The 12,078-nt window shown below is 41.2% G+C and overlaps 1 protein-coding gene across 2 annotated transcripts in view; it reads right to left on the minus strand.

The window, feature by feature from the left end:
• SAMD12 (sterile alpha motif domain containing 12) overlaps nt 1-12,078 on the minus strand; it is a 632,284-nt gene that overhangs the window by 282,712 nt on the left and 337,494 nt on the right. For both annotated transcript variants that reach the window (XM_077271133.1, XM_077271132.1), the window contains exon 4: nt 2,697-2,837. In XM_077271133.1, coding sequence (XP_077127248.1) covers nt 2,697-2,837 — 141 coding nt within the window. The remainder of the gene's footprint in view (nt 1-2,696; nt 2,838-12,078) is intronic.

The following is a 12,078-nucleotide window of genomic DNA, read 5'->3' on the forward strand; positions in this document are numbered from 1 at the left end:
CTCCATACAGTATAATGAACCCCACAGCCCTCCATACAGAATAATGGACTTCCCACATAGTCCTCCCCACATTGACCTTCATATAGAATAGTGGGCCCCACATAGTCCTCAATACAGAATAATGAGCCCCATATAGCCCTCTATACAGTATAATGGCACCACATAGTCCTCCATACAGTATAATGGCCCCCAACATAGTCCTCCATACAGTATAATGGCCCCCACATCCAGGATGCCGATACAATTAAAAGTGCGATACCAGGCGGGAGTGGGAGGGTGGTGCCAGCATCGTCCGTCAAATATAATCACCCTGCGGGAAAATTTGGCTCGCGGGCTAGGATTGGACATGTGTGCTCTAGATCATTTACAATAATTTTCTAATTTTCTATGATGCCCCCCTATTGGGACAAGACAGCATTACATTGTATTCATGGACAAAGTATGCACTGGGAAGAAAGAATGGTTTTGCATAAGAGGACAAATCTATAAAATCCATCCCTTTTAACAAAATAGTCTGCAGAATCCATTAACAAAAATGATCCTTCTGACTGTGAGACGCAGTGTAATGACAGCAGTACCTCCACATTCTCGACACTTCATCCATCCAGCGCTCTGCATAAAGGTTTAGTTGTGCAGATTTACAGTGCAATATGTTACCTCTACCCGAAATACAGATCACAACCGCCCTGGATGTCGTCCAACGACGAGACACTTCTCATCTAACAATAACACCTTAATCTGCCAACATCTGTTCCTTCATTGTTGCTGCACAGACAATTCACAGCTCGCTGTTCAGCACATGAATGTTCAGACTAATCGGCAGTATTATGTGCGCCCCACAAATGGCACTTACATCGATTGCTTTACCGAACTGAGAACTGCAGATGCCCCACATGAGTTTCCAGTAAGGCTAAATTCCAACGATGAGTTTTTGGTGAGTTTTTTTCAGCTGCGTATTTTATAAAAAATGCAAGTAATCTACTTTATGTAATAGGTGCAGAAATGGTGCAAAAAATCAAAAACTCACCAAAAGCTCATCGTGGCAATATAGCCTAAAGGGTGTGTATGAAATCCAAAAAAAGTGCCACACTTGACCAAAGATTGTGTCTCAATGGAGTTTAGGTGCAATATCTAGCTCTGTATTAAATATATATGTGTGTGTGTGTGTGTGTGTGTGTGTGTGTGTGTGTGTGTGTGTGTGTGTGTGTGTGAATGACAAACTGTATATATATATTTACATATATATATATATACCTATACTATATGTAGACATTTATTTGATCTATTCTAACCTATCAGTGTGATTTTACTGCACACCGCACTGAATTACCGGCTTTTCTATAGGACACCGATGCGTATTTCTCGCAAGGCAGACGTGTGGTCCGTGTGTAATCCGTATTTTTCTCGCCCCCATAGACTTGCATTGCCGTATTTTTCTCAGAATAAACTGACAATCGCAGCATGCTGCGATTTTCTCAGTCTGTAATATACAGCCGAGCAATATACGGCTGATGGGAGCTGCCCCATAGAGAAACATTGGTCCGAGTGCAATGCGTTGTTTTTGCGCCTGTCATACGTCCATATTTCTCTCTAGTGTGACCCCGGCCTTAATGAAAATCACATACTTGCTGTCACATGACCGCCCACTCCGGCACCAAAGAATCCAGACAGTGTGCACTGTGAGGATTCACAAGGCTCCAGTTACATAGAGTGACTGCAAACTTGAGCCCCAAGCCTGGACAACCTCTTTAAGGCAGATTTCCAAAAAGTTGCAAAAAAGTCACAATATCCGCTCCAGTAAGGTGGAGCCATGAAATTCAGTCTTCTTCTTGGGGCTCATTCAGACATCCGTTTCTCACATACTTGTCCTTTCCATGCTTTCAATTGCTAGATCTAATACCTATCATAGTCTACACATTTCCATGCGTATTTGCGCACTGAGCTGTTGACACCGAAACATGTCTGATCCTGATCAGAGCGTCGGATCAAACTTGTGAAAGCCAAAAAAAAATAAATCAGAAAGCACTCAGATGCCATCTATGTGCCGTGCATTTTTCACTGACTGTTTTATAGGAGAAGCCAGAGAAACCGCCACCAGTTTATTTTTGCATACAAGAGAAACTGATGATGGTAAAAACTGACCAAAAACTGATCAAAATCTGTTCTAAAACACGAATGAAAATCGATAAGGTCCGAATGAGCCCTTATACTGTGGAGGGCAGGTTTACTGGTCCTATAAATCCACAGTGGTGTGTGGAGGGCGTCTCGAGTTGCAGCGGTTGTTTTATTATCTATCTTGTGCTGAGCATTTCGTGACTCCTGTTTACAATAAGATACAGCAAGTCGACGAAGAAATACAGAAAATGTGAACAGAAGTACAAATGACTGCGTTCCCGGCTCCTGGATACGCTCTTTAAAGCTATTTTCATCTTAGCAGGCTGACATTTAAACCGCCAGAACACCGATATTTTGTGGATCAAGACGACATTCATCCTGCCAAGTGGTCAATTCCACATGGCCGTATCTGCATTGTTCTTTATAACTACTGTAGCTTTCTTTAAACTACCTGAGGAGACCTTTAAAAAGTAATTCACACCATGAAAGGGCACGTTTGTTCAGATTAATATGTCAGCCGCTTATTTTCTTGACAACGCGGTGAGATGCCATCGGACTGTTATTGAACGGACGTCTCGTACCTTGTGTCAGGAGCTGGAGGTTTCGGACCTCCTCCCGGACTTTCAGCTGAAGGACTTGTTGTAAGACATATTGCCGTTGACTCTCCTGAACAATCCCCATCCTCTCCAGCTTCTTCTCTGTGAGTCGTAGCAGAGCACGGCCTAGAAGGAACAAAAAAATCAAAGATCCATGAGGAGGGACAATCATGGAATGTTAGCGTTGGACTGGACCTCCAGGGTCATCATATCCAACCCCCTGATCAATACAGAATTTACTAAACCATCTCAGACAGATCTCTGTCCAGCCTCTGTTTGAAGACTTAGATTGAAGGAGAGCTCACCACCTCTCGTGGCAGCCTGTTCCACTCATTGATCACCCACACTGTCAAAAAGTTTTTTTTTAATATCATAGCTTCATGAGGTTTCTGATACAGCAATTTTGTGGGTTAAGGCTATGTTCACACAGAGTTTCTTGAGTAGTTTATTTTATCAGAATGTGCACATGTAGTCTTGAGATTTGAAGGAGGATTTGGAGAGTTTCTGCACCAAAAACTTCTCAAAAATTTAACTCAGCTGTATATACACACAGCTATAAAGCATAAATTCTCCAAATCCTTCTCAAAAAGGTAAAAAACTCAACAAAAACTACTAGTTTCTACTTAGTGGCTATGTGCACATAGAGTATTCAAGGAGTTTTTGGAGCAGAAACTTAGCGGAGTCTGAGAGGAAACTCCTCAAATTATTTTCAAAAATTCTAAACTCCTCAAAAAACTTGAAGGTTCTGCTCAGTTTCCTCTAAAAAAAATTTAGCAAAAAAGACCCAGTGAGCACAGTCTAAGACTACATGGTGTTACAAAAGGCAGAGTTTTCAGAATTAATGACTGGAGCCCCTAAGTCGAATCTCGCTCCCACCACTGAAAAATTTTTCTAAAGTAATTTCCATTAGTTCATTGTTGCACCACATGCTTAAAGGGGTTTTCAACTTTTTTGTAATTCATAACGGGAAGCCATGCTGATAATAGGAAAGAAGCTTTATTCACACATCACGACCACCAGTAACGTGACTACTGCAGACACTAATTGGCTCGCGGGTCAGGAGAATGGTGGTCAGGAGGACATCAATGCTTCTGTCGGAGCTGTGGTACTAAAGAAGGGAGTAGATTCCTGAGATGAGTAAGCCTTCTGTTCCTGTACTATTAGCATGGCTCCCCACTGTGAATAATTAAAAAAACCTGAAAAATATTTTTAATAAAAAGTACTCACCTTGGTCTCTTTGCTTCCGATTCAAGCTGGAGATATCACATAGCTGAAGCAGCCACTCAGATATGAGACATTCCCCACTGGAAGAAGCAAGGATTCCAGTGGGGGACACCAGTGGAGGGAAACAGGGGTCCCATGGATACTGGATGTTTTATTGTTTCGGTTAAGACTATCATGGGGCTAGTTGTACTAAAGTATTGTAGTTAACAACCTCTTTAGGCTTGCCACTGGTCCGTCTATTACACAGGTTGTCCACTGAAACCAAATTATCACCTATCCAAAGGAAAGGTGATAACTTTTCGATCAGTTGGGGGGAGGAGTTCGACCACTGGGACTCATATGAATTGGCAAAATGACTAACTTTAATCCCAGTTAGAATGGAGTCCGAATGCCCAACCATTGTTCTATTTATTCCCTAGGGGGATGCCGAGCATTGCGCTCTGCTTTTTCCGGAAGACTCATAGAGGATGAATAAAGCACCGGTTGAGCTTCTGACCCGCTGCCCCATTTTGTAACAAGGATAAAAGTGTCTCAACGGGTAAAAATTCTCTGTTCTGCTAATCCGTGCAGGTTCCAGAGTTTGCCCATGAGCTAACAATGTTAGTCAGCGCATGTGCTGTTCTTAAATTTAGTATGAGGACACTAGGATCAATGCATGAGCAGAGCAAAATTGACTTGTGTCCAAGCAAAAGCAAATATTCTTCATGTGCATTTTTTAGCTTTACAATGTAAGTGTGTGATGTTGTACAGTCTGTGGAAGTTGTAAGAGTCATCTAAATCCTGCTATCTCACACTACTTGTCACCCTCATATTGAGCATAGGAGCATAGCTTTTCTATGAGTTTTAAATCAGGGCCATGACAATCTCTTCCTCCCATTTTCTCAATACCCCCACCAATGCTAAACAAACGGTCTGTGGTGGAGCCACCTCCCTTGAAGTGGTCAGGACAAATATGAATCAGGCTGGTGATACTTTTCTGTCCCTGGATAATTAGGTTCTTCCTGACTTCAAGGCAATGGTCTATTCAACACGGCCAGTGTTTCACCATTTTGGGGGCCATGTTACCAGGTAGATATGAGAAACATATTTTTTTGGCATTGTGCCACAGTGGCAAACGCAATGCATTCACTTGCATTGTTGTACGGCCTACGCATCATACCAGAATTAATATCAGCCAGGTAGATAAAGTTGTACATGTCATGTCTCGTATGTATAGAAAGCTAAAATTGTGAGAGGAAATATAGAAGTAATATCTCACGCCTGTGACCTCCAGGGGGCAAATATCCTTAAAATCAGGGATCTCATAATTTTTGGCACTTTTTTACCAGCCCTTATCTGAGGTCACCAGGGGAGGTAGGTGGGAGTAGCTGGTATCTGATAACAGCAGGTTCTGGCCTAGAACCCATGGACAGTTCTCGGAGATACAGTGTGCTGTAAGGGCTGCACCATTTTCTAATCAGAGTGCTCCCCTTCGCACGATCTGCGCCATTCCTCTGACAACTGATCTAGTAACTTTTCTTTGTCTATCCCTTTTATTTTCTATGTGACTGTATATACAGTATTGTCTTGTCCCATTTGTAACATCCTGTACATTTTTATAAGCACTGACTAATTGTTGGATTAAATGCATAAAATTTAATAGCCAATAGCTTTGCTTCTCTTGCTCTACAAACCAGATCCTAGAAGCCTCGCAAGGCTCAACGTTGCCAGCAATGGCTGTCCAGTTGGCCTGTAGTAAGCCTTTGGTGTTGGCAGCTAGTTCTTCTTTGGTTGATGTGGAGCTTGGACGTGACCGTACAAAAGAATACATTTTATATATATACATTGATTCCCCACTTGTTGGATTCTCTCTGGACGATTGCTGGTCAAGGGTGAAATCGGATGTATATACAGTATATATATTATACATTCACTGTGGAAGCGCCCAATAACCTGCCTAATAGCAATAGTGTCAGGACTCTGAACATTTTTTATTACCTTTTGTGCATTACTGCCCTTTTCCAAGATGGCGTCTTTGGTCTCATGTGCACTGTGTCTTCCTGCTATAAAACTCCACCCAAGCCTTCAGTCTGTGCTAGAGTATTCTGCCTTGCATCCAGCTCCTGACTCTGATGACTCCCTGGCTATATACCTGCTCCTGTGAACCTGTGTGGTGATCCTGCTTCTCTGCTCTGAGTTCCTGCTGCATACACCAGTTTCCAGTAATCCTCCTTCATCTGCTGCCCGTGTTTACTTCCATCTGCATTTTCTGGACATGTAAGCTGTTGCTGCTCTGCAAAAACTTGAGACTATTACCCAGGCCTCCCTGGTTGAGCTAAGATATTATTTGAACTGCCTTATAAGCATACCTATCTGTGTTTGGACTAAAACAAGGACTTATTCGTGTCAAGTATCCTCAAGAATAATTGTGCTTCACAGACTTTCTGCGTGATTGCATTTTCCTCTGAAGTTTCCTATAGACTGCTAAGCTGCGTTTAATATTTACTCCAAGTGTTGGGGACTTGAGTTTCTCTCTGCACCTGTTTGAATCACCATGTGATAATATAGACTTTACCACTTATAAAACTGTGTCCTGTAGTTGTCTTGTTCCATGCGAAGAGTCTCCTGAGTTATCCCCTATAATTATCACAAATAGTAGTTGCTGCCTCTTCCATCAACCGTCAGTCAATTATATGAGTATCCTGACAATTGGTAGCAGAAGTGTGATAACTTCTGATCTCCCTGACACTTCTCATCTTATGTCAAGCCAATCTTCCTGATCTCCCTGACACTACTCATCTGATGTCAAACCAATCTTCTTGATCTCCCTGACACTACTCATCTTACGTCAAGCCAATTTTCCTGATCTCCCTGACACTACTCATCTTACGTCAAGCCTATCTTTCTGATCTCCCGAACACTACTCATCTTACGTCAAGCCAATCTTCCTGATCTCTCTGACAGTACTCAGCTTATGTCAAGCCAATCTTTCTGATCTCCCTGACATTACTCATCAAGCCACAAGGAAAGGTAAGAAAGGACAAATAGTATATGGCTTACTAGTCGTGTAGCTTCTACCCTAATTTTAGTTGAAAGCCATGCTTGGTTTTCATCCTAGTGCCAAGTTCTGGCACAACTATGATCTCTCGAGTTTCTAGAGTTGACAACAGAGAACCACATGAAAAATTTAACAACTATTATACACATGTATTTATATCCAGAGTGTATGTGAATATATCACACTTTTGTAGACGTTTTCTCTTCTTCTTCACATACCGTATCGGCAGCTGGTAGCCCCTCTCTTCATAAAGGCAAGAAAGACAAAATATCCACTCTCCCAACATGCCCTTTCCAACCACGGTTTAGCTTCTTGTTTTGTTCATGCAATTTCTTGACTACATAAATATTTTTTCTAATCCCTACTTTACAAAATGTTTTGAGTAGTCCTTTACGCGCAGTTCTGTAATATTACGGTACAGAGTATACAATGTCCCAGCATTTAATGACAGATATGAAAGTCTCATTCAGCTGAAGTGCTGGAGTCATTTCCAGTAAGTGAAGGATATAAATATGGAAGTTATAAATAATAAATATATGGCTGCTGCTCGATAGACCGCACCGGTTCACTTACGATGTAAACATTGTCATATGAGGTAAGGCGATCTACCCGTAAGAACGGTTCCTAAAGAGGGAAGTTGTCGATATTTTACAAAATGCAAGTCAGATCAAGATATAGTCCTAAAGCCCGGAGAAAAGGTTAGATTTTCCAATCTGTGCAACCACAAATTGACTTGAAAATTTGTAGGAACCCCTTTCAACTTTGCACTGAATGTTTGCTTAAAAGAAATAATTTTAAGAGAGAAGACCCACCTAATACACCATGTGGAGGGGTTACCAGCTTGCATAAAAAAAAGAACTGAGCCTTATTTTTTGTCCCTGGTTACAGATCTGTTCCAATCACTGTTGTTCGGCTGCAGTTGTTATGTCACATCAACAGCGCTGCAGCCAATTACTGAGCTCAGCAGCTTGTGTTGTCTATATAGGCAAAGCCACTGGGCTGAGGAATTGGCTGCAGCGCTGTCAACATGATGTCAACACTACAGCCAAACATCAGGGACAATAAAAGGGTTGGAAAAACAGTGCGGGTAGGGAAAAAATGGTCAGTTTGGGGTTTTTACACCTAAACTGAGCCTATAGCAACAGTTTGGTAAAAAGGGAAAACCACAAAAGTACACTCAAGGGCACATGGAGATCAAATATGGGAGGATGGGACAATGACTGAATAGATTCTGCATGAATTGAGTTCACTATTAATATTTTTGTTGGAATACTATGCAGTTTGTTCCAGACAAATAGCAAAAAATGGCTTCCACCATGTTACTGATCACATAACCTTGGGCTTGGCCCAGTAGGCTTCCCCATCATGCCTTGCAGTTACCACGCCCTACAGCACAGCCAGTCTTGAGGGCCTATATGACTCATAGCCAGTATAAAAGCCCAAGCAGGGGATGCTGCTGCAAATTTATGTGGAATGTGGAATGTGGAGAAGAGAGAGAACCTCAGCACTCACTCAGAAGGAGATGACATACAGTGTGAGGATTAGGGTGTGAGGAGTTGAAAATATATATGTTTATTTGTAAGAAATTTTGAGACAGGAGATATAGTAGTCACTTACACTGTGTTAGACAGGGAGCTGCTTCTATCAGTGATTTTTTGTACCTGTTTACAGTCTGCTTTTTGCCGCACCCAATATTGCTATATTTTCTGTGTTAAACTTCCAGTATTTATACACCACTATTTATTTTAGATCAGTTGATGGCAAATTAATGAGGCAAAAGTCATATATATCAAGGACACTGACATTACTAAGGTTGGCTTTGCATTAAAAAGCTGTAAAGAGGTTGGAAACAGTCCTGGAAGACCTCAGAGTGTTACCTGCATCTTCTCAGGGCAACTGGAGGCTTTGGAGCACTTTTTCGATTTGTGCTAAAACCATCACATTTTTTGCCGACTTGAACAAAAAGCTCCCTGAGCAAACTTTAGAAAATGTGCTCATCTCTATATATGAATCTATGAAAGGCTGCATGAATCCTGTAATAGGCAAATTTAGTCCTGATTAATTAGTCTTTTCATTGAATTATTGTCATTTTTCCCATTGGTTTCCTTTTTTCCCTCTGCAGATATTTTTGGCAAACAACATATGGAAGGAACATGACCCAGGTCTCTAGTGATGTCAGCAAGCCTATATACCAACAACTGGTCATGCAAAGCCTTCCATTTGTATCAGCCGTACATTCCACAGATACCACAAAACCAATTAGTGCAATAAAGTGGAGTCACAGGAGCCCTCATTAATTCTTAACAAATGGTATAACTCTTTATCTCGGCCCGCCTCACCTATCCCAACATTTAACATTGGATCTTCTTACAACATCCGGTGCAACCCAAGAAGCTCTCCAGGTGCAAGAAGATCGAGAAGGGATGAAATAATCACCAAATTTTACCAAAGCTCCATCATTGGACTATCAATGATTTGTCTTCTTCAGACCAGATCTGATGATTCTTCCTAATGGAAAGTGCCGACACTAGAAAGCTCTTTTCCTATTGGAAGAGGCTGATGGATGAGTCTGGTCACATGCTCCTCCATCAGTGGTCACCGAGAGCGGGAGAGCTGCACGATCTGTGAGGAAGGAGGAAAACCTGTAATCTTATCTACAACAGTCCAAAGCCAGGATGGGCCGCGCCTGCGCAGTGTGGCGCCGGAGATAGCATGTGCGCATACAGCACTACTGCACCATTTTATTGAAAACACTGTATATGTGAATTTGCAGACACAGCATATCCACAAAAATGGCACCAATTACCGCGGTATGCACAAGCGGTGACTCCGACGCCATTTCATTTGAAGAATTCTGCTACGATGTCAACATAGCAGTGCGCAAGCGCCAGCCAGTGCCATTATGCCTATGGCCGGCACGTGCGCACTGCTATGTTGACGTTGTAGTACATTACTTCAATAAAATGGCGCCAAAGATTGAAGAATACGCAAGAGCTGACTTCATTTTATTGAAGTAATGTACTACAACATTTTATGTTGACGTTGTAGTACGTTACTTCAATAAAATGGCGTTGAAATCAGCGCATGCATATACCGCGATCTCCGGCTACATTTTATTGAAGACACTGTATAAATGTACCAATAAAAATGCTCGCTACACGGATGTAGTTCAATAGCTAGCACTGAAATATTAGTAAGGGCCACAATCATGACTCCAATACATCTTGTAAAAAAAAGTGGGCAACCCCATTCATTTTAAGTATGAACACCATGAAAAATGTAAAAATTGTTTTGTTTAAGCATTTTACCAAATGAAAAAAAATCGCAAATTAATTTTTCAGCTTTTGCGCTCTCTTTTTTTCCTCCACTTTTTCCATGAGCCATTATTTTTGTTATTATCCTCACCATATACAGTATATCCGTACAAGGACTTGTTTTCTGCAAGAAAAGTTGTAGTTTTGAATGACATCATTCATTTTACCATATAACGTAGTGAAAAATGGGGTGAAATTTTGAAAAAAAAACAATTTAGTCACAGAATTTGTTGTTTTTTTTTACAGCAGTTATTGTATTGTAAAAATTATGCAAACATTATTCAGCAAGTCAGCACAATGACGATGATACCAAACTCATACAGTGTTTTTATTTAACTTAGTGGTCAAAAAGTATAGAATTATGTAAAAAAAAAAAAAAACATTTGCTTTGTGACACCATTGTCCCGGACTTTTTTATTTTTCCATCGATGGAGCTGTGTGAGAGGCTTTTTGTTAGATCTGAGTTTATATTTTAATTGTTGCAAAATAGGGATATTTTTGGATTTTGGTTGGGAAGTGCTGTGACCAAAAAACGGTATTGTTTTTTTTTTTTTTTTTTTGGGGGGGGGAGTCAACTGTAATTGATTTACAGTGGCAAAAATAAGTATTTGATACACTGACGATTTTGCAAGTTTTCCCACCTACAAAGAATGGAGAGGACTGTAATTTTTATCATAGGTACACCACACCTGTGAGAGACAGAATTGAAAAAAAAAAAAAAAAAAAAAAAGAAAACCCAGATTGTATGATTTTTACATAATTAAATTGCATTTTATTTCATGACCTAAGTATTTGATCCCCGACCAACCCGCATTAATTCTGCCTCTCACAGACCTGTTTTTCTTTAAGAAGACTCCTACTCTGCACTCATTACCTGTATTAATTGCACCTGTTTGAACTCGTTAGTCGTTACCTTTATAAAAGACACCTGTCCACACACTCAGTCAGTCACACTCCAACCTCTGCACCATGGCCAAGACCAAAGAGCTGTCTAAGGACAACATGGACAAAAAATTGTAGACCTGAACAAGGCTGGGATAGGCTACAGGACAATAGGCAAGCAGCTTGGTGAGAAGGCAAAAACTGTTGGCACAATTAATAGAAAATGGAAGACACACAAGATGACTTTCATAGTCTATGGCTCCATGCAAGATCTTGGATTGTGAGGTAAGGATGATTCTAAGAAAGGTCAGGAATCAGCCCAGAACTTCATGGGAGGACCTGGTGAATGACCTAAAGAGAGCTGGGACCACAGTCTCAAATATTACCATCAGTAACACACTATGCCATCATGGCAAGGTCCTCCTGCTCACACCACTACATTTCCAGGTCCATTTAATGTTCCCCAATGACCATCTGGATGATCCAGAGGAGGCATGGGAGAAGGTCATGTGGTCAGATGAGGCCAAAATTGATGTTTTTGGTATCAACTCTACTTGTTGTACTTGGAGGAAGAAGAAGAATGAGTACAACCCCAAGAACACCGTCCCAATCATGAAGCATGGTGGGGAAACATCATACTTTGAAGGGCACTTTTCTACAAAGAGAACAGTCCGACTACACTATATTGAAGGGAGGATGGATGGGTTCATGTATCGTGAGATTTTGGCCAACACCCTCCGTCCCTCAGTAAGAGCAATGAAGATGGGTCATGGCTGGGTCTTCCAGCAGGACAATGAACACAAACACACAGCCAGGACAACTAAGGAGTGACTCCATAAAAAAGCATTTCAAGGTCCTGTAGTGGACTAGCCAGTCTCCATGCCTGAACCCAATAGAAAATCTTTGGAGG

Source organism: Ranitomeya variabilis, chromosome 6 (genome assembly GCF_051348905.1).
Source record: "Ranitomeya variabilis isolate aRanVar5 chromosome 6, aRanVar5.hap1, whole genome shotgun sequence".
Lineage (NCBI taxonomy): Eukaryota > Metazoa > Chordata > Amphibia > Anura > Dendrobatidae > Ranitomeya > Ranitomeya variabilis.